Source organism: Ischnura elegans, chromosome 2 (genome assembly GCF_921293095.1).
Source record: "Ischnura elegans chromosome 2, ioIscEleg1.1, whole genome shotgun sequence".
Lineage (NCBI taxonomy): Eukaryota > Metazoa > Arthropoda > Insecta > Odonata > Coenagrionidae > Ischnura > Ischnura elegans.
The window spans coordinates 72,861,952-72,886,434 of NC_060247.1; the positions used below are offsets into that span (position 1 = coordinate 72,861,952).

The following is a 24,483-nucleotide window of genomic DNA, read 5'->3' on the forward strand; positions in this document are numbered from 1 at the left end:
TTTTGCGTATTAAGGACTCTCAATCATTTATTTTAATATTATTAACTTTCATATATAAATAAATAGAATATTTTCTACAGTAATTGTTGCATTTTGTTTTTAATCTCAAATATGAGAAGACTAGTCACACCTTGTGTCCCCTCCAGAAACAAATCCTGGATCCGCCCGTGACCTCATGGATATCCTTTTCCTATTATTATGATAGTATTATACCGATTTAGGTAGATATCAATGGAGTACTTGAAAAGGTTTCTGAAAGCTCCACTTTCTTCAAGCACTTCCCTCTTAAAGTCACAATAAGGCCTATTCCCTTTCATTCTATCTAAAAATCCTATTATTTCCCTTCCTCTCCCTCGTTTACCTAACATTCTTCCCTCTAATACTGTTTTCAATATCCCCTCCACGCTAACTACTCGATCCATCCATACCTTCTGTCTCTTCTGTATCTCATCTAAAGGCTGCCTCCCCTAACCCACCATGTCCAGCACTTCGCCGTTTCTCCTCCATATCTAATCACCTAGCAAAATTAGAACGAGATTCGGTGGTGACATTTTAGGGACATTTCTTGGGACTATGGAATTCTACACTAAGCGCAAATAATTCATTAAGCAGATAAAATATCTGATGCTTCCCTGCCGATAGTGTCGGCGGCTCGGGTGCTCCATCGGGTACCCACCTCTATGGCTGCCGACGTTTCGAGGTACGAGTCGTACTCCATCTTTCAGAGCTGAATGTCGTGGCTCAGACAGACGTGCATATGTAGTTGACCGCGGCGTAAACGCAAATTTTTGTCGCAAAATCGGGAGAGTACCCCTTCCAATATATTTATCAAATTTAGAATTTTAATCTCGCCCACGCAGTGCCGGAAGAGTAATAACCTTTCTTAGCGATATCCTAGGGTAGTGAGTCCTCGGGGCCATCGCACTCGGTCGCGTGACTGCACGATCGTCGTAGAACGTAGAACGCCTCAGCATGTCACTCCTGCGTATAGTCATCGTTAGCGCTGTTATTCTATCCCTTCTGTCAGAGATACTGTCGCAGGGAAAAAGAGGTGAGTGAGAGAAATGTGGACTGATTTCATTTTTGTAAGATTATGCCTATGCACTGCAAAGTGAAGCCTTTAAGAAATGAGGAATTTAACAAAACACTGGATGATAGAGTGAGCATCAGAGAGTGCAATATATTTATATTCTTATGAGTATTGAACATAAAATAAGTTAAAAAATATAATTGAACGTTTTCGCAATTTCAATATAATTGTGGAAAAGTTCAATCACATATGTTAATATGTCGAATTTCTACTACATACGTATATCACGCCTGAATTGGTCAAATAAAATACACTTTTTAATATGTGGACTGATTTCATTTTTGTGAGATTATGTCTATGCGCTACAAAGTGAAACCATGGAAGAAGGTTTTCAAGGTAAAACCTGTGTGAAATAAGGAATTTAACAGTGACTGATTGAGTGTACATACGGGAACACTAGATATATAAATTGTGTATAAACAATTAAGTGTAGAAAAGTGCAATTATATTTTGATACGTCAAACATCTTCTGCATCCCTCCTGAATCGGTTAAATGAAACACCTACATTTTTTGTTACAATAAATACAATGTTTTGTTAAATACTAATTTCCCATTCAGTCATGAAATGTCCATTATCTTGGCCACGTATGCACCTCCTGCATCAATTTTAATGTAATGGCTAATATGTATTTCGCTGATATCATATTGAAATTTTTTGGTTAAATAACTATTTTAGCTACATCTGAGATTCTTTTCTTAGTGCCCACTTATTTATCCACCTTAACGATAGCTATATTATCAATTTTCCAGGGATCATGATCACGGCCCCCCTCTCCCTTAATCCATTACTGTTTCCCCCTCCTTCCCCAGGCACAATCTATAAATGTATCTGCTCTCCGCAAAAGGTATATCAGAGTATGTCACAGATGTCTGGATAAGTAAGAAATGGTTCAATGAACGACAATATATGGGTTCTTTTATGTTCCAACCGTCATCGCAGTGGGGCCAAACCCCACTTTATACGGACAAAAACCCAAAAACTTTACTAACGACCATAAAATATTCATATACATGTTTTCGAGACTGCCTTAATGAAATCTAGTATGAAGTTTTCTATATTTTCGAGTTATTTTTTAATTTTATTACTTTTAGAATTTTAAAAGTAGCTTGATTTGTTACAAAAATAGATTAGATATAAAATTTGAACTCATAAAAATAATCAAATCACGTCAATAATTCTAGTGTTCGAAAAATGTCTGATATATAATTTGCAATATAGCAATGTCTTAGAATAAAACCTTCATACTTTATAGAAAAATAAAGATTTGCTCTTAAGTTTTCATGTACCATTTTCCAATACACAAAGAAATAAAATACTGCATCGAATAGGTAGTTTTAACTTTCAAAAATAAAATATGGTGTATTGCGCGTAGATAATGAAAAAGTACTACATTGGCATTCCGGAATCAAATAAGTAAACCTCAATTGAATGGGAATAACCTTCTCCAGCACTTCATGCACGACAGGGTTGGAGCCTCGGGAATAGCCTCTCTAAATGTCACAAATCTCAGCCCTTGAGTAAAAAACTTCGCCACTTGTATCAGTAGACAAAATATATAATGCATGTACATTTGATTTATTGAAAAATAATAATAATATCTTAGTGGACACTGTTTATATTATAGTTTACCCGTTGCTATGCGGCCATAGCGGCCGGATAGATTCCCTTTCGGCTTGTCATGCATAGCTAATATTTTATCGTAATACTCTTTTTGCTGCTCGATGGCAGTTGATTTCTTGTAGCTTATTTAGCTCATTCTTCAACGGATAATATATCTAAAAATCACGTTACGATTCTTTCCGATTATGTAACTTTTCTCTAAATAAATAAAAATTTTCATCGTGAAAAATCAACGACGCTCCATTCATGATAATTAATTCCTCCACGGCTATTTTGTCCAAAATATAACTACTAAAAGCAAATTTATATTTTTCATACTTATTCTAATTGATTGGAAGCTAAAAAAATAAAATCAAGACAACCAGTGTACTATAATCATAGTTTAAAATCGCCCGTCTATTTAGGCGTCTGCGTCTACGGGACCATTGTCTCGCTTTTCTCCACTTTGACCCTTATTTCTACGTGTAGGTGCATCCTTACCAACCCGTGAAATACACAGTTATGCAGTTCAAACATCTGATAACCCAAATAATATTTAAAGAACCCCATTTCAAACTTTCATTTTTGGACTTCTGTCAACTGAAGTGGGGTTTGGCCGCACTGTGGTGTCAGGATCAGGGTAAATATATAAATAATGACCACAGAATAATCTCAGCCATCAAGACAATGGTAACAATCACAAAAGAGACAATTTGGATTGTATTGGGTTTTATTTTACTTCTCAATCAATCACTGTTTTACCCTTGTTAATACTTTTACTGAAATACAGAATTTCGTTATGACGTCAGCACCCCTAAATATTGTCACATCATCTCTGGATTATTGTCTATTTTTTCATTACGGCTGCTTCAAATATTGATTTCCAGGACAAAAATTCAAATGCGAATAAATTTAGGATATTATGGAATACAATGGGTGTAAAAATTGATTAAGTTGGCTACTGCTGAACCTCTTCTTGATTTTCTACCAAATATTCACTCTAGCATACTTTTAAGACCACTCAATATGAGTAAATTTAAGTTTTCAAATCTTTTTTATGCAGTAGTCTAAAATAGTAACGAATACATTTGAATCATATTCAACCCATAATATAAATGGAGAATATAATTTTTATTTTACCGTGCTTAAAAGTCATGCAGCTAAAAAACTATAGGCATGACAATGTTATTGTTTTCTTGTTTTTCCTTCAATTAAAAAAAACTTCCTCCAGAGTAATAGAACATCTTTAGGGTTAATTTTTCATAAGTAGGCTTATTTTGGTCTTCCTGTTTATTTACAGAATAAAAAATAACAACTGAGAAAGGCAAAGCTAGTCAAAGACCATAGGGAATCTCCATTTTTGTGAAACTTTTTCAATGCGTAGTAAGGGGACGCTGTTAAATATGTAGACACAATCAGATGAGGATGCCGACTACAAATGAGAAATTCATGGATTTTTTCAGATATGTACAGCTTAAATGCACCATCGCCATCACCAATACAAATAGCATACAACTAGAAGTACCTTAAGGGCATGTATACAGGGTGGCCAACTCACACACACCACACTCATGCTGGCCATCTTAGTATATTGGCTACAGCAAGCAATGCCTCTCCCCAAGTAATTACAGTGCAGGATAAAAATTCTGCGGTTTTATTTACCTCTCAATCAGTTGGCATTCTGCCCTTGTCTGTGGTTTTGTTGAAATTTATTAACTTTAAAAGCATTACAACACTCCTAAATATTGTGGCATTGGCCTTGGACAATTTTTAAACTTTATTTCTCAGAAAACTGATACTAATAGAAAATGATACTCAGAATAATGATTATAATTTGACCAAATTTTGATTATGATATGTCATCATTGGCTTCCCAACATGAATGACACTCTGTAGAAAGTAAATTTAATTTATAGAAACTAATCTAAACGATGAATAACCTGTGTGCATTGTAGTTGATAATATGTGTGAACAATAGGATTTTTTGTTTTGCATTATTCCACATGTTCTCACGACTACAGGAAATAAGTGCAGGTCTCTTGATGGAGGGAAAGGAGTATGCAGGCCCATTCATGAGTGTCCTGTGGCATTGAAGGCACTGAAGATGGGAAGCATGACCACCCGATGTGGACTTGAGGGCCACACCCCAATCGTATGCTGTGCTTATGACCACACTTGGGCTGTAACTCCTAAACCCAAGCCAGCTGCAATCTTACCCACTGTGACTCCTGGTGGAGACAAGAAGTCGAAAAACTCCTTACACAAGGTTACTCATGTCAGCTCAACTCCCGAACCGATTCGTTCTGATGTAATCTCAAGAGTTTTTGCTGACAAAGTCAAAAAGCCTCCAGGCCCCAAAAAAAAGCCTGCAGGCATCAGGAATACCACATATGGAGAGTCAACATTGCCATCAAAGAGGAAACCAGGCGAAGCTGCGACTTATTGTAAGTTGTTCACATTGCTTGTTGCTCAATTTATCAAAATTTACTTTAATGTATGCACAGTGAAACCTCTGTTCACGGACAGCGCTGACTTAAGGGAAGTTTTGAATTCCTCGGCAGAAGGATATTCATTTACAAGATAACTAAGTAAAGGAGATGTTCAAGGTCTTAGGACCATAATTGAGCCACCAAAAAATAAAAAATGTACCTATGTCAATAAAATAATAATGCCAAATTATAAAATAAATTTCTATAAGGATGGAACCTCTACTGCACATATTTATTACGGATATAGACACCTTATAGACACAACTTTACTCTTTTTCAAATGCTATCGTTCTAGTTTCTCTTACCAATCTAATCTCTTAAAAATTGTGAGATTTTTTATGTAATAGGATTTCATTCAGCTGACTTAAATTCCTACCCTCTAATGCATACTTTCGTAGTAATATTATTTGAAAAAAAATGTTTTTTTAGGTTATCCCTGACTGATGGACACCGCTCACTTACGGACCAATTGTCGAGGATTGTTAGCGTCCTCATGTGACAGATTTCACTGTACAATATATTTTACATATTGGGCAAGGCCTTCCCTCATTTTTGAGCCAGATGCTTATGTGAAATTATAATTTCTGGTGCATTTATGTTATTTTATTTATTCCAGGGTGTAAACACTTTGAAAATAAATGTAGATACCCAAAAATACCTACTCCTCGGGCCCCGCGGAGGTTTATACGTGAACTCCCTAATTATGAAGATTTTGGAGCTACTGAAAAACCAAGACGCCATTACGGATTAGAACCTAAAGTGGTGCTGGGAGAGGAGTTACTGATAGAATCTATAGGTGGTGGAAGGGAAGTTACCGATCTCCGTGAATTCCCACACATGGCAAGAATATTTTAATATTTCTAGTGAGAGAAATAATAGAGTTAATGAATGTATAAAACAAGCTTGGTATTTTTCTTTTAAATGATAATCTAGTTCCATTTTCTGTTATAGTTAAAATACTTTTTAGGGATGGGTCTGCTACTATTTTTTTCGGTGCCGGTTTGGTTGTTTGCTTGGGTCTCAGTACCAATTCTTGTTAACCTGCGATGTGATAGAATAATAATAAATAGTGAATTAAAGGCCATTCCGTCCTTGAATCGCAATAGTAGTTTTCATAGGAAAGGGATTTGGATGCTGCTGACCGATTACCACTAATTATAAAGCCTTTGTCATTGCTCCTTTCTCCCCTTGAATCTCCCTGTACTTTAATCGTCAAATTCTAATCCTAGTTCTCAATAATAGGTTTCAATCGAAATCCTTCATTATTTTATACCAATCTATCAGGCCACCCAGCATTGCTCAGACGGGTAGTACTCAAACTGGTAGTGGGAAACTTGTAACTCATGGCCACATGGCAGGATTTTTAGGTAAAGTTACAAAGCAGGTAGGATGATGGTATAAATATGTACCTGCAAACGATGGAAAAAATGGTATCCATATACGTACCTATATGAGCTTACAAAGTGCTCCAAAACATTGATAGTTTTGTGTATCCATGAGTGGAAAGACCAATGTTGGGACGCGGGATTGCAGGATAAAGAATTATAACTCAAACCCGATGTAAGTAAATATATTGGATAATCATGGATACAACTGCAGTGTATGCTGGCTACCATATGAGTGAGCGTGAGCACGTATCCCAGGAACAGTACATTAGTGCACTCCAAGCCACTTAGTGACAGACCCGTCAACTACCAGCAGCCCGGGTAAAGGCTCCCACACACCTGAGCGGCCGAGGTGGCGGCCGCGGTACGCGGCCAAGTATTAATGTAGCGTTCAATGCGTTCACACACACCAGAGCGGCCTGACGGGCGCGGCCGCGGCCTATGCAGCGGTTGGCCGCCGCGGTGGCGGCCGAACGCGACCTGTCGAGATTGACCGCAGGCCGCGTTTGCTCACGCCTACAAAGTTTCAATTTTCCAATGGATTGCCTTGACGAAATAGGGCTACGCAAACACGAAACGGTCTAAATATGTGTCTGTTAATGTTATCATGAGTTTGCCTTTGCTTTTGAGTTTTTTTTTTGTAATCATCAGAAGACAATTACCTGAGGAAAATTGTAAGTATATTTCGACCCATCATAGCGCTAAAAATTGGTTGTCCAGGTGCCTTCTCCGATGGTGATTCATAATTGAAATAATTCGATTTGCGGTTTATAAAAGATCAAAGAACGTATACAATAACTTCCGATTGAAGTATTTTTTTGTCTTTTGAAAATCGCTCGCGAGCCTGAGCCATTTCAATATTTTAGTTACCTGAAATTAAGAATGTGTGCGAAGCAAATGCTCAAATAAGCAGGAAGACGCTTATAAAGAAAAAATATGGGATTGAAACATCAGAGACCAATTAGCCGTAAAAATACAACGCTTTTGTATAGGCCATTGGAACCATGAAGTACCTATGTATTTATTTACAATGTAGGTACCTTTATTTACGAAAAAATTCATAAACCAGAAGAGGTATATATTGAGGCTGATGTTTAAAAATAATGAGCCATAAAATGTATCCATGTCTCGGTTTCCTCTTATTAAAACTTAAGTCTGCAAATATAAGCGCATTAGGTCTAGGAAGTTACTGCAAATCGTAAATGTATTGTTCATTAAACGATTAACCATTTCAATGAATAAAAGTTTTTAAAGTTAAATTTTCTAGTATTTGTTTACAGTAATTCATTTAGGAACCCATTCCCCAGTTCCACCAATCAAACAAAATGATGAAATTTTGAAAGGTATTTTTGACAAAAGTAAATTTTAGCCTAATACTATAACCTAGCAAAAGTTAATGTTAATTCGCTCAAAATATTGGTATTTTAATTATATCTATATTGGCTTGCACGAATCATCCATCAGAAGAAAATAATGCTTTCAAAAGTCATAATTTTGTGCACGATTTCAGTAGCATTATTTTATTTAGCGTAGCTAACGAGTAAAGTACATAAATAGACTGATGTTTTAATTCTTCGTCTATTTTTTCGTTAGCATTGCTTAGTGCAACTGCTAGACGCCTTGTTGGTCCTATAAGTCCTTCGTGATATCGTGCCTCACAGCATGCAGAAGCTGGTCAAAGCATTCTAAATCCATTCGAAAATATAAATAAAATCATTCTTCATGTTCCCTTAGCTTCTTGAAGAGGGAATGAAATTCTCCTTCCTCCGCTTCCTCCGCTCCGACGATTCTTTCTGTAATAGATATCGCAATTTTGTAAACTCCTCATTAAAGTATGACCGAAGCTGGTAAGAATAAAAAAGCAATTACCTGTGCCTTCGCTCTTCGTCGATTAACGTGGCTAGTAGTATTGCTTCCTCTTCAATATCAGAACTATTATTCACCTCCATTGTACAATTGACTTGCTGGATAAAGATCTACCTCGAGAATTGTCGGATTTCGTCGGTTTGTCGCTCTCGGTTTAAGTGCAACATTTCCGTAGTCGTGGCCGCTTAGGTGTGTGCACAGCGTTGCCCGCGCAGCGAGCGTATCTTCCGCGCGGCCTAGTCCGCCACCGCGGCCGCTTAGGTGTGTGGTAGCCTTAAGGCGCCCATTATGAACCTAACAACCAAAAACGTTGTGTGAACGCATTACACAGCAAAAAGGTCTGTACCGAGAGGAATAATAGTTAATAATTATAGAATCCTTTGAACTATGTTCTCCTATTGAGCGTGTCAAGAGGTGTGCATATCCGTCAGGATGTCCAACCACAGAAATTATATGGCGTGACGTAAAAAACAGTAATGAGAAAACGATGCAAAGGATCAGTGGCATAACTATGTAGTGGATGAGAAGGATAAATCCCACAAATCCTCAGTGAAATAAATAATACATTAAAACAATTGTCTAGTTTGGACGTATAATAACTGCATCTGCTTAATCCATTATAACCCAATGTTGCTTCTGAGCAACACCAAAATTGCATACATTTTCACAGGTATTCAGGATAGATTTAAACTTTGTGTCCTTTTGTGCTGCATACTTAATTGGCGAATTAGGTTGATGCCAAAATAATTATAGGTGAGTAGAAAATGTTCACATTTATAAAATGAGAAGTGTTAAAAGTGAATTTCTCCCAGAAGCAGCTCCGAGTTAGAGAGGGTTAAAGTGCTAAAGAAAATGTATTAATATAATGACTGTGTCATTTGGGTCATTAAGATGACTTATTTTTTTGAAAAAGTTCCCGGAGCCCCGTTGCCTGTGGGGGAGCGGTTCCCCCTCCATCCCTCACCAAATCATATTCCTAGTTATTCCACTGCAAAGGACGTGTCAGTCAAAACAAGAAGTACGGGCTTTGGGAGCATGAGATGTACTTACAAACTAACTTTGGTTACAATGCATTATGATCTATGGAAATAGCTGACAGACAAACAGACATCATCTGTTATAAATACAGATTAAGTACTGTGAAATGGTTCTTCCTTCTATGAGGATCTAGTGGTATGTGCTGCTCAAAGTCCCAATGATTTGTCTGTGGTGGAGCTCTTAGTTTCGAGTGCCATCACGAAGGACAGATATCTGGTTGAGGTCGTTGCCATGGGACCCTGAGGTCCCTGTCGATGCCACCGGAAACACGGAGGCTAGCGCCAGGAAGGCCCCGCAACAAATAGACGCTCGCGAAAAGGCAACGGAAGAAGGTCTTCCGCGCACAAGAGACGATATTACCACTCTGTACCGTTTGCCATTGGAATGAACGTAGCAAAAATTATTTCCGTCTACATCATAGAAGTGAGTTAATTACAGAACAATCCCAAACCCCTTCAAGTGGTGACCCCCGACGCGAGTTATTTTCACGAAAAAAAAAACAATTTTTGCAGATGTGGTCAAGCGCCACCACGAAGGGCAGCCACCTGGCTGAGGTGTTGCCATCTACAAGTATCCCACCAAGTGATGGAGCACTTCTTGCTCCTGCAACTCCAGGGGCAGGACAAATACTGCCCGAAGTACGCGTTCGTTTCCCTTTGCATCTGTTGGACTACCAACTTCAACCTTTTTTGAATTTTTCCCCCAAGCTTTTGCCATTTTTATGCCTTTCTCTTCCTTTTCTCTTTCTTTCTCCACCTTACGGTAAATAACTGCCAGGGGGTGATGTGGCAGAGCTCTAGTCTCGAGCGCCACCACGAAGGACAGCCACTTGGCTGACGTCGTCGCCCTGGGACCCTGAGGTCCCTGCCGATGCCACCAGGGTACGCGAAGGCCACCGCCAGGAAGCCACCGAGTGAAAGAGACACCACAGAAAGTCAACGGAGAAGAACTTTTGCGCGCGAGGGACAATAGTACAGATCTGTATCGCTTGACATCGGAATAAATGTGGTCAAAATTATTTCCGATGATATAATTTCAGCAAGGTTAATTACGGAACCATCCCGAACCACTTCATTGACGATTAAAGCTTAGAGAGATTGAAGGAGGAGACTGAGCGATGAGAGGAAATACATAATTAACGAAAATCGGTCAGTTGCATGCCCCCTCAAAAAAAAACAACAGCGATTCGAGGACACAATTGTTTTCAAGTCACTATTATTATTCTACTTTATGTAATGCCAATTTTCAGCAGCTTAAGACCTTTTTGCATAAATGTTGAGCTTATGGGCTGTGTAATCGATCTCCTTGAATTGGTCCAAATAAGATTTAAAAATGATCACGAAGAAAACGGTTCATGGTTCCTTTCCTTTTTGAGCTCCGTAATAGGCACACGAAATTATTAAAAAAAAAATTTGCTTGAGATTTTTTTCCAGAATGGTAATATTATCAAAACATCAATTCCACTCAATTTTTAAACTAATTGGTGAAAAAACTTCCAAAAGAGACCAATTCTCACTTGCTGTTCCTTTTTAAACCATTATTTATGTTAGATTAACGATTGCGAGAGGCGATTTGTTTCTCTGAATATTACTCATGCCTACAATGTGATTAATTTTATTCAATTGTAAATCGAATGAGCAAAAAAATCATTCCAAGGCCACCACTTTTCAGTTCCTGTTTCTTTCAAAGTACTTGAATATGCTAAATCAATTATTGCTTAAGACGATTTCTTTGCCTGAATGTTAATCTTATCTATGATAGCATCAATTTCATTCAATCAATCATCTATTTGGTGGAAAAAATCATCCCAAAGGCACCAATAATTAATATTTATAGCTTTGTTAATGTATAGTGGGAAATTTTAACTCCTGTTACATATGGAGTGATAATTACTTACATATTTTTACTTCATTGGCTGGCAGGCTGCTGTTGGATTTGGTAAGCAGAATGATATAAGGTGGGAATGTGGAGGATCGTTGATTAGCGAGAAATTTGTGCTGACTGCCGCACACTGTCTCACGGCACGTGACGGGTAAGCGTCTACTTCAGATGGCGTCTGGGAAGTGGCGTGCATATGATATAACTCAATACAAAATATATGTCTTTCTTGAAAGGACCAAAATATATCCGATGGAGAATTGATGTCATTTGATTTCACTAACCTAAATTCAAATCCCAATGTCATTATTTAATTCCTCTGGCTAATAAAGAAAGTGTGTTTAAAATTATATAATATTGTCGTGACCTCGAAAGAGCACGATACTATTTGGGGATTCGTAGCTAGAGGTAGAGAAGGATCTTAATTGACAGAGGCAGTCATTATAAAGGAATACACACCCATTTCTTAAGTAAAGTCCATTTAATAACATTCAGTAAGAATACATGTGAGACTTTGGCTAACTTACTCGTCAAAAGAGCTCATGGCGAAGCAGAGTTGGAGAATCGGACGGATAGTTCGAGGTGGATCGAACGATCGGCTTAACTGGCGATGTGGTGGAGAGAAGACGCTGGTTTGTCGGCTGACAAGGCGAGAATCAGAGTGGCAGAGGTTCCACGTCCAGAAGAGCGAATGATCCTTGGCGTCTCCGAGTTTACCTATTTATAATGGGTCCCCTCTCTGGAATATTCCACGGGTCGCTCGACACGTGCAAACAGAATAAATGCGTAGTTTCTCACGACCTTTAGGAAAGACGCCCGTATTCTATATGAATTTATTAACCAAGGTGGGATGAGTTAATCTTACGTCAGAGGCGAGAGTTGAGTGTTTTCCCGGATGTATCCCGGATGCGGTCACTGCGATAGGAGCGGTGATTTCAAAGGGATGGCGAAAATTAATGAGCGTATGTCTCAAGAAAATACGCGAGGCGAAAAGTTTGGAAATAGCCTTTGACCTCATGAGGGCTCTCCTTCGTGAGAACCTGGCCAAGAAGGGTTGGCAAGCCTAATATGGAATCGTGAGAACTTGTATTGAAAGCCAAAGAGAGATAGGTCATAGGTCGCGAAGAACGTAAAAGGAGGAAAGGTGAAGGCTATCTGATATTGGCCGGAGGAGGGGGGGGAACCTTGCAAACGTGCGAAAGTCGGAACACGACATCACTTCCCCCCCTGGAAAAGCGTTTTTCGTCCCCGAAAAATGACCCTAGATAACACTATTGGACGAGCAAGTAAAAACCATAAGCCAAAGCCACAGATACAAAAATACAAAACATCAGAAAATAATCAAAACACCAAATAACCTCAAAAATGACAACGAAATGCACGCCGTACAGAGAAGCGACATGCAACTTGAATTACACAAAATAAAATGGCAACATACGAAAACGAAAAAACCCAATACCAGCAATAAAACTAGGGCTGATGAAGTCAGCCGTACCTTAGCACAAAAAATATCAAACACAAACTAGAACCAACACTCATGAAAAGTGGGCAAAACACACAAAAAAGACAGCAACGGGCGAAAAGGATCACCCAACACAGAAAAAAAAACACTAAATACTTGTCCCATTACCAAAACACTAGCAAATACAAGCCTGCACAACTACAGGGTGCAGAGCAAAATCTAGGAAAAGCGAAAATGTTCGTACCAACATAAACCAAAACGACAAACCATAATAGCAAATACGCAAAAATATACACAAAAAAATCAAAAAAATAATAAAAGGAATTCGATGCAGTAAATAAATGAAGCATCGTAGCATTGGCAACGCTCTATGCGCCCAAAAGTCCAACAGCATAGGCAAGTGAACGAGTCCATTAAAATGCCAATGAAGACCAGCAAGAGGCCGAAGGCACAACATAGCTGATAAAAAACTTAAAACAGATTGTAATCAGAACACAGAACAAAGAAAATATACACTAATCGACTTCAAGAGTCCAAAAAAATTAAGCTTGAAGAGCAGTCCCAAGACAAAAAATAAAACACCAATAACCCAAAAACACAAAAAACACCAACAACCAAAAAAGCACAAAACGGAAAAAACTAGTCACAATAGCACACGCAAAAAAAAACACTAAACACAAAACAAGTTCTACGGCCGACGTCTCATGGGCAAGTAGACTGTCTCCAGTATTTCCTCATAAACAGGACCGGCTATGGCGGGGGTGGGTAACGGACGGCGGAAGCTAGCAGCTGCGGTTGGAATGGGCGGAGGGGGAATTAACGGAGGGCCAAGTCTCGTAGGTGACGTTGGGGGAGGGCGATCCGATGGCGATGTGTCGTTCGTACTCAGGTAAAAAGGTACAGGAGGACGATTACAGGTAACATAAGGTAGAAGGCTGAGGAACAAGGAGGGGAGGCAGAGGAAAAGGATTATGGCGATATTCAAATATAGCATCCACGGCCGAAGCTCAAGCGAGGAATGGCTCTCAGGATCCCATGATGATTTGGTACATTCGTCCAGATCCGTGCAGGATAAGGAGTGCGCTTTTGAGAAAGGGGGAAGGGAAACGGATAGGAGCAACGACCATTCCGCAGGAATGAGGCGTCGGACGGATAAGGTAGGGTTGGCTGAGGGTAAACAGGGAAAGGTAGGAGCGACTACGCTGCCATTGTAAGACAGTTGGCAGTCGCAGGGAAGGGTAATGCGAAAGGAACCCTTTCTCCTAGCGCCCCAATCACTCCACCTGACTGCGTCGCAACGGATCACAGCATCGGCCGGAGGATGAGTAATTAGAAAGGTGGCCGGGCCAAGCGATATGACCCGGGTCTCCGATGATCGTTGACAATGTAGTGGGCAGACCTTGGCTGCTTCTTCTGCCGTACCCCCAAGGGCGACTAATTTCGCACACTTGGCCGGAACGGACTCGTCTTCTCGTACCGACTCGAGAGAGCACAACTCATCTCGATAAGGGTTACACTGCAGACTTCCCAACTTTACTCCTTCAGCGGTACGTACCAGAGCCAATTCCGCCGCAGGGGCCGTGATTTGACAAGTGAAATCGCCGTAGGCAAAGGGAATGGGGATAAAGGAGTGGAGTGAGACTGACGTGGTGTTAGCCTTTGTCAGAGGTATCACTAGGAATAGGTATAAGGACGAAGGGGATAGTAAACAATCAAGGAGTGGTAGAACGTAATATCTGGAGAAGTGTTGGATCGCCAGCTCCCAACCTCGGCTGTGGACAGAGCGCTGCAGTGATAATAACTCAGCGCGAAGTCTATCCACATTCACGACCGAAGGGCTCAGCCTACGCGTCTGACACATGGCTAGGACATCTCTTTGGGCTGCTATGGTGGACGTGATGAGGGTCAGTAGGCCAAAATCAGGCCTATCTCCCGAGGCCGGTGCGTACGTAGGTATGCAAGGCGCTGAGAGATTTTTGACACCTCCCATCTCAGCCAAATCGTTCTCCAGCTCCCTCGCTTCCTCCGCGGAGATTATCATTCGTTTGGAATGTCTGCGCGTGGGAAGTGTGAAGGTATTGACCATCGCGCCCCCATCCGTGGCCAGGGGTGCCTCCGACAAGGATTCGAACCAATTCCGTCTGTCCCAATCGCGAAGAGCAGAGTCGACCGCGAGCCGTGGGAGACTGCATACTGGCCGATTATCAGCTGTTTTGCAGGCCCTTCCAACCATCTCTCTCAGTAGCTGAAGCTGATAGCCTGGGTTGAAGTCCCACCGAAACGCCAGGGCTAACGCCGTCTCATAAATGGTTATATTTGGAAGGTTCCTGAGGTATGCGCCAGCGGTCAGGTCAACGTGGGGTGATTGGCTGCCAGCTCTTGGCGCGCCTTGAGTGGGCGTGGTCAGCAGGACCGCTGCCACTAGGAGGCGCACGCCCCTCCCATTTTCACAGGCTAGAATCCTCTGAGGCGTCATGGTCACAGAGGACGTGACAAGCGGCCTGTTAAGAATACAAGCAAATCCAAGGAGACTTTTAGTCTGAATTCAAACGCTTAAGAATTGAGAAAAAAAAAAGATTCATAAAAATATACAAAAGAAATATCACAGTATTTTAAAAATTGCCAGGCACCATGAAATGCCAGAAGCCAGTAGAGAGTCGACTGTGTTTTTAAAAAATGGCTGCCTCCCATCCGGAGACACGCCCACAGGAGATAATGACACACACTCTTTCAAAACACGCCATGAGCCATCCTCGCGTGAAGCAAGAGCGCTTGCCACGCGATAACAGGAAGTGGCGTGGTTAGCCGTTGGCGCAAAGAGAGTTCCGTTGAGGAAATAAACAAAATGCGCCTACAGTGAACAATAATAATAGGAAGTCAGTAAGAGTGATCAAGTCTTTTCGCTTCCGCTAGTTATTTCACAAGTGGCATTAAAGGTTGCGTAATCAGAAAACCTTATGGGTTTTTTAACAAGTCGTTTAAAACTCTCAGCTGGACAATTAAAATATATCAAGTTAATTATGACGGATAAACGTTTGTTTCTAAAAGTACTTGAAATTACTGAATAGTGGAAGTATGTAAGTAATTAAATTCCTCCAATTAATTAACATGCTGCGCTTCACAGGCGACCAGGTCATGTAAAATTGCGTGAGGAAAAGTCTAGCTGAATAACAATCCACATTCTCATGAATAATACATGACTTCCTTTCCACCGACCCACAGTCAGGTGGATACAAAAACATTTCAGTGCCCCTAAGAAAAAATCTTAGCTTAATATTTCTGCGACCAGTTCGTTGCATAACAGCAAACCGAACTTTCCTCATAAAAGTGCTTAAGAATTGCACCATTTTTAATCTTGTTGAGCCTCTTTCAGTGTAATCTAAAACCGGGGTAATTCCTCATTACCCAAACGAACAAAAAGCACCAACTTGTGCTAACTTGGCTTACTTAGCCACTGCGCCTATACGTTCTCTGACGTATTACCGGCAAATTACTTAATAAAAACTTGGCTTACCTAGCCATTACGCCCATACGTTCCCTGACGTATTACCGGCAAAAGTATTTCATAAAATACATTCAAGCCCATGTACTAACACTTGTACATTACTGGCAATTAACAACATGATGCATCATAAACTTATTAATTCAACACGGGCCTCTAGGCGTCCCCAGATACTGACCCTAGGAGAAGTCCTCATCTCCCAAAATAATTACGTAAGTGGTACCACTGAAAACTTTTACTTCTTAAAACAACAAAACACTTTAAAAGGAGGAGGGGTGTCTCTCATCCCTTGCTCTCCTTTGGCCCCAAGCGCATCTCACGCCGGCCAAAAATTATTACACTGATTGGCTTCAACATCCCACCCATAATACTTCGAGGATTTCACTCCAATCGAAGCCTTTAAAAAATCAACCAAAATTATGCATTTTGGCGTCACCGCTCTTACGGCTGTTCACAGCTCGGGCGGTAATTGCTGAAAAATAAACACATGTTAATTACATCGAAATTACTCTCATACTCAAGCATTATTCTCACAGGCAAGCTAACAAAATCTACTCGCGAGTACGTTACATTGTGACTCCCATTCATGCCCGCAAGGAGACAACGCCTTTAATGCGTAATCGCTGCTTCAAGGAAGGAAGTGGTGTATGGCGGGTTGCCTCCCTCTTCTCTCAGTCAGGCGACTATGAAAAAAAGAGAAAAAATATCTACCTTTACCCGCTCACAGGTTAGCTGAAAGCTCCTTGTCCTGCCTCTTTGGAGTGGCGCCTGGGCGCCGAGCCGTTGAGTGACTTAAGGATGTGATTTCTCACGGTTTTAACTTGCTTACCTCTCCTTCAGTCTTTTCCCACTGGTTTGCTGATACATCTCCTCGGCCGCCCTTTCGGCCAATTTTTCATCGCATGTCACATACAACAATTCCACACACAATTGCATCACTTATAACTAATGGGGGTCAACAAATTGTTCTACATTTAAATGTAAATAGTATTTAAATGTAAGAGTGTCAATTTACTCATGAAAGCGGGGCAAGTTTGAGAACGCATTCTCGAAGACAAGAAAAAAATACTAAGAACAATTTGTTGACAGAAAAAAGATTCAAAAATACATCAAGAAATATGGAAAATTGGCTGTAAAAGGTAACTTTTCATTTTATACTAACAGCCGTGTTGCCTCACTTAGTATTCAATTATCTGTTTCATAATATTATTCGAGTTTTTACCAGCCGAATAGAACTGGGAACTGACTGCGGAAAAAATCCGGGCGATGTGAGTCGTCAATTTCACTACGCCATTTCCCGCCTCCGAATTAATCTTCGGCCGGCGCGTCGGTCGTGCTTATCTTCAAGCGTCCCTGACCTACACATGGGGCGGCGGCTTCTTTGCTTTCGCGCTCATGATACGGCGACATGATTTTATTTTCTAATCGTCCTATGGAAGCGTTCGATTGCTCGGCTGCTTTCCGAGGAGTGCTTTTTTCTTTTACCGTCTCTGAGACCAAAATGGCTGCCTCATGCAGCTTAATAAATTCTAGTAATTCTTCGCAGGTCTTAGCCTTCATAGGCAACGCGACCCTTACAATATCTGGCCTCAGCCCCTTGAGGATGTTACGGATTTTTTCTGATTCACGCATTTGGGGATCAACCTCTTTGCATAAGGCGGTCACGTCATAAAAGTATGATTCGGAGGTTTCAAACGCTTGCTTAGTGCGCTCGTTTAACCTATGGGCCTTCATCTCGTCTGACATCGTCCCCTTGAAGGCAGCCTTGAAAGCCGCCACCAGTTCTTCCCAGGTGCCACGAAGGGCACCTGATTCTACGTCATAGGCCGGAAGTGCTTGCAACCATCTTTGGGCAGTACTTTCTAGAAAACATGGGAAAAGTCTTAATCGTGCGTCGGTTGACCATGAGTTGGCAGTGCTAATCTTATTGAAGGTAGATAAAAATTGCAAGGGGCATTCGTTTGCATTCCCGCTAAACTTCGGTGGCGTCAGATGGACTCCACCTATACGAGGAAATGTCGAAGTATTATTTTCGCCTGAAGGGCCAGCCTCCGTGGTCGGCGCTGCTGTCCCACCATCTGCCATCTCCGCTGTGTTTATTTGCAACGTTCTTAAGTCCGTGACAAGGACCTTATCTTCCCTCAACTCACCCTCTGAGTCACTCGTTTCGGAGTCCGCAGCCGGACGCCTAGTAGGATTTACGGGAATACGATACGCAGGAGATTTTCCTGCCAAACGGTCACTTCTTTTTGGGGGCGGCGTTCTTGACGTCGACATGAATTTACCCTCAAAACTCAGAAGAAACTAAATACAGGTCGAACGGAGAGACTCTTACGCGAAGCACAGGTAGAAAGTGAAAATAAAAACCCTATACTTAAGTACTACACACGCACTTAAATATTACACACGCAAACACAAAATCAAGAACATTTCCTGGAAAGCAAAACCCTGCCTAACACATAATCAAAACTCGATACAGATCACAAAAAAGAGCAAACATGCAACATAAAAAACACTTCCTGTAAGAGAGAAATTAATTCATACATCTTACAACATAGGGCGTTTCCCACACGCCTTGCTCAAAGAAAAAACATAACTAATATCTAATTTATGCACAAAGTGCGATGTGAATTCTTTTATAAGACTGCTTGTAATTTACCCGGCGCATATACACCATTTGTCGTGACCTCGAAAGAGCACGATACTATTTGGGGATTCGTAGCTAGAGGTAGAGAAGGATCTTAATTGACAGAGGCAGTCATTATAAAGGAATACACACCCATTTCTTAAGTAAAGTCCATTTAATAACATTCAGTAAGAATACATGTGAGACTTTGGCTAACTTACTCGTCAAAAGAGCTCATGGCGAAGCAGAGTTGGAGAATCGGACGGATAGTTCGAGGTGGATCGAACGATCGGCTTAACTGGCGATGTGGTGGAGAGAAGACGCTGGTTTGTCGGCTGACAAGGCGAGAATCAGAGTGGCAGAGGTTCCACGTCCAGAAGAGCGAATGATCCTTGGCGTCTCCGAGTTTACCTATTTATAATGGGTCCCCTCTCTGGAATATTCCACGGGTCGCTCGACACGTGCAAACAGAATAAATGCGTAGTTTCTCACGACCTTTAGGAAAGACGCCCGTATTCTATATGAATTTATTAACCAAGGTGGGATGAGTTAATCTTACGTCAGAGGCGAGAGTTGAGTGTTTTCCCGGATGTATCCCGGATGCGGTCACTGCGATAGGAGCGGTGATTTCAAAGGGATGGCGAAAATTAATGAGCGTATGTCTCAAGAAAATACGCGAGGCGAAAAGTTTGGAAATAGCCTTTGACCTCATGAGGGCTCTCCTTCGTGAGAACCTGGCCAAGAAGGGTTGGCAAGCCTAATATGGAATCGTGAGAACTTGTATTGAAAGCCAAAGAGAGATAGGTCATAGGTCGCGAAGAACGTAAAAGGAGGAAAGGTGAAGGCTATCTGATATTGGCCGGAGGAGGGGGGGGAACCTTGCAAACGTGCGAAAGTCGGAACACGACAATATAAGAGTTAGCTTGCTGCTGATTGTATGGTAACTGCTCTATAATATTTTTATAAGTATATTTAAAATAACGTGGAATAAGTTGATAAAAATAATAAATATAATCATCCTTGGTGACCGAAATATTAACATTGGGTCAGTGGTGACTTGCAATTGTGTGCTGAAGGGCAGTAGCATTTTGGATATTTGAAAATTGTAAGACGGACAGAATTTTTTTATGAATGATTTATCTGTACAGACCTCTTGTACATTTATTTTAATTTATATCATTGCTTCACCTGCATAACCTCCATGTAATGGGTATGCATCTTGCAGGTCATCAAAGTTGGGGTGTTCGTGGGTAGCGGACCCCCTCCCCCCCAAAATATAAAAATATAATTATTTCCTTCATAAAAGAAAAGAAAATATTGGGAAATAATGAATTTAAAAATATTTCTTTAAGAAATGAAGTATTTTCGATTATGAAAAGTGTTCAAATTAGTTTAAAACCCATCAATGAATACAATTTTTTTTCCAAAAATATTACCCCTGGTTTAGCTCCCGAATGAAATTCCTGGCTACGCCACTGAATGTGTGTAAGATAACAATAGCATTGAGTGGCTCTACTCGCACTTGACTCTTTTTCTGAACTGACGGCGGCTGACCTTGAGCGCGCTCGAGATGGACCCACTCTTTCAGCCAATCACAGAAGAGTGACAGGAGAAAGTGTATAGGAGGCCGCAGTCTCTTCCGTGCAGTGCAGATTGCTCTTCAGTTTGCAGTGTTACCAAACAGAATCTGTGGAGATTGTAGAGCATTAGTCCGCCGCCCCTGAAAGTACTGTTATTTCTAAGGGCTGACAACGCTGATCGGCCGAAAGGAGGGCAGCGGAGGGGAAAAAGGAAGGGAATGGAGGGGAAAGTATAGGTGGCAGAGGCAGCGCTTCTGATTGGCTACTTGCTCTCCACCACCCAGCCGCAGTCAGTTCGGAGAAAGGGTGTATAAATATGTATACTCATATACACATTTTTTAATTCATCCATTTCCTACTTTTAATGCTGACTGCAATTTTTTTCATTCCTTGCAGGAGTAGAGCCAAATGGGTACTGCTGGGAGCAAAGCATGTGGCAGATAAACATAGGGGTTATTCTGTGTCAACGGATGGTATTATATACCATGTTATTCAAACAATAAGACATCCAGGCTACATGAGAAAGTCGAAGTACAATGATATAGCTCTTTTGGAACTGGGGCCCTCTTTGGAGTTTGACAAAACCTCTAATATATATAGAATAATTCGTCCAGCTTGCTTACAAGTTGAATGGGATCCGAATCTAAAGACAGCTATTGCAAGTGGGTGGGGAAGACTTGGACATGGTGAGTAAATTCTATTTTATTAGATCTAAAGTGACTATATGAAGTATAACAATTATATCTACCTGGTTAATACTAACTGAAAACAGGGGAACATTTCCAAATATGGTGTAACACCTCGCAGCCTGGTGGTGGTATATTGATAAGCATCAATCCAAAATCCTTCACGCATTTTCTTTACCCACTTGGGGATGTACATAAGTTTCAACAACACAAGGTTGGTTTCTTGAAAACCTCGATCTATATTTTATTTAATGATCTTCCTTGAAAAAAAAGCATTTAATAACGCCTTAAAAGCAAATAAATAGTCACCAAAAATTAAAAAGTATCCAATATAAATATATGTGTATGTGAAAAGATTAATCAGAACGAGAGCGCCCTGTTACAATGGCATAGAGTACTTTATCATTAGTATAATCTCATATGAGATGTTGCCAATTGTATACATGTTTCTATAGTTTCATAAATTATTCTGTAAAAACTAAAATGCTGCTAGTTTTGGTTTTCAAATTATGCATTACCAAGATTTCTAATCTTTTTTAATTTTGATGTTACATTGCTTTGGAAGAGGGTTATGATTTTATATTTTAAATGCATGTATAACTCAAGTAGTGATAAGGGGAGCAACCAGGCCCCCCTCAGTAATTTTCCTTCGGCTAGTCAGTAGTTATACAAAGACTTACAATTGAATAAAATTATTTATGCTTTATCCTACAGGAGCAAATCCAAGCTCTTCTCTTCAAAAAGTTCACCTAAACATTTTGAACCCCTCAATATGCAATGAAAAGTATGCAGCTGAGATTACACTAACCAAGCTAAATAAAGGAGTAGATGAGAGTATGATCTGCGCTGGAGATTTGGCTGGTGGAAAAGATACTTGTCAAGTATGTACAGCTGATATATTTAAACAAAGGCGTAATCTCTTTGATGTGCCGATTTGAATTGATATTGCCGAGATCATAATTTATATTCTTTTGATTAAGCTACAAACATCAGGGAATACCATGGTTATTATTCCCATGAAAACTTAACTTGAACACTTTAACTCATGAAATGCTTCAATTGTCCTGAGAAAAAAATACTATGTCACTAAAATAATATGATATATTCAATTCACAGGGAGATTCCGGTGGTCCCTTAGTGATTCCGTCCCATGATGACTGTGACATTCGCATCATTGGAGTCACATCATTTGGAAAAGTTTGTGGATTTCCTGGATCGCCAGCTGTTTATATGAGGATTTCTCACTTTGTTCCTTGGATTGAAAGTATCGTGTGGCCTGAGTGAGGTTTTTTGTAGAGGACCTCTCAGAGTGTATTTTAAAAGATTCAAATATTGAAATAGAAATATTCTCTTACTTCAACTTTGTTCAAATTTTTGATGGATCCTCATTTTTACCTCCATTCCTACAATTTTAAAGTGAATTGACTTTAATCGTAACAATTCACTGTTACTGGTGCAAATTTTAAGTATTAAACAGTGTAACGTTTTATGAATATCCACTACTAACTGAACGAATAATTTCATTACAATTCAAAAACAAGCTCTATATTTTGAAACTTGCGGAGCAAACAAAAAAACAACATCAAAAAGCCACCATGATTATCACAATCCCATTTATATTTTGTACTACCACTCACTGAACCACCGCCATGTACTGCACCATTGTGGATCTTGAGTTCTTCGTATCCCTTTCCTCCCGTTCTCTTCTCCTCTCGTAGGCGCCTCCTTTTCTCTGCGTTCTCTTCTTCTCCCTGCCGATCTTGAATTCTGCCGTATCTCTTCCTCTGCTCTCTCAATACACCGCTACTTAAGTCTTTCTCCCGATCTTTCTTTTCAACACGTCTGCCTCCTCCTTCTCTCCATACACGACTACCCTTTTTCCCTTCACAACAATCTCCCCGTCCCTCACTACCATTGTTAGTTTGAAATTACATACAAACAACATGGTGGCTTGTTTATGTTATGTTACAACAGGTACCTTTAATCACGGTTTAAAATAATTTGATTCCATTTGTACATCACTTAACTACCCTATTGCTTGGCAATGACATTAGTGCAACGAATGAGGGTCCAAGGATAGAGGACCCTTACAAGGATACAGCACAGCGGGGCCGGGACCCGGTACCAAAAACTGATTCACCCAGTTATGCAGGGAAGGGAATAGAATGGGAAAGAAAAACGAAAAAGGCACTGCTGCTATAGGAGCCTGTCGATGCCTCTGGGTAGAGGATAGGGGTGTAAGGCAGAGGATAGGAAATACCCATTGCTACGCTGCTATGATGGATGACGGGGTCCTCTACAAGCGAAACCATTATTTAAAATACGAAATTGGAAGATTTTTCCATGATGAGAAAAATCCAAAGATCATTTCTTTGGATTGACACTGTTGCAGCTAGTTTGGGGGCAAGCCTCCACGGACCCTCCTCAACCCTCCCAGGATTAAAATCGTTAGCTTACTTCGTGGGGGCCGCTTTTACGTTTATTCATCACTTGGCGATGTATTGCACTGTTGTTTCACAAACGACCACAGTCGTTTAGGCAGCTGTCCCCTCCCCTCCCCTACTCTTAGGGTAAGATCATCGGAATGAGTGTTTAATTTACTCCAGATGTTTCCGCTGCGTTTCCATTGTTATTTGCCATTTTAATCTCCATATATGATTTCCTTTTCAGCATTTCGCATGCAGTTTGTTTGAAGACTGGCCATATTTCCTTTGTAACTAACGTTTTCTCTGTTATTGTCAGATAATTATTATTTATTTTTAGTTATAGGTTTTCTCTTTCTTTATGAAACGTATTGCATTCTGCGATTATGAGCCAATAGCTTTCATCAGCCTGTTTGCAATGTCTGCATAATTCTGTATCTGAGAGGGCGAATTGGTATAACTTTTGGCCAAAGTTTCCGCGTCCAGTTAAAAATTGTACGGAGTATCGATTCAATTCCATATGGCTTATTTTTTTCCTTTCTTTTTACATATGGAAAATTTCGGTGGGTTACTATGCCTTTGCTGCTTTTCTCCCAATTCCGTTAAGATATTATTTCGGATATCCAATCTTTTATTTTAGGCGTCCAGGTCTGATATTTTTAGTTGATGTGTTTAAATATTTTCTTTGATGACTATTGCCGGCTGAAAATAAACATATGGGGTTATATAACCAGTAGTTTACACACCAAAAACGAAGTTAAACATTTACAGGTCAAATACGAGGTATGTTCGGAAAGCAAGTTCCGTTCTGAAATTAAAAAAACATGGCAGTCTTGGGACTGCCGTTCGAAGTGAAA

General features: G+C 40.3%; 1 protein-coding gene across 1 annotated transcript in view; it reads left to right on the top strand.

The window, feature by feature from the left end:
• Positions 1-498: 498 nt before the first annotated feature.
• LOC124153180 (clotting factor G beta subunit-like) overlaps positions 499-24,483 on the top strand; it is a 42,533-nt gene continuing 18,548 nt past the window's right edge. The window contains exons 1-5 of the mRNA XM_046526282.1: positions 499-1,051; positions 4,713-5,135; positions 5,797-6,020; positions 11,392-11,501; positions 20,914-21,203. Of these exons, the coding sequence (XP_046382238.1) occupies positions 973-1,051; positions 4,713-5,135; positions 5,797-6,020; positions 11,392-11,501; positions 20,914-21,203 (1,126 nt within the window). The 5' untranslated portion in view covers positions 499-972. The remainder of the gene's footprint in view (positions 1,052-4,712; positions 5,136-5,796; positions 6,021-11,391; positions 11,502-20,913; positions 21,204-24,483) is intronic.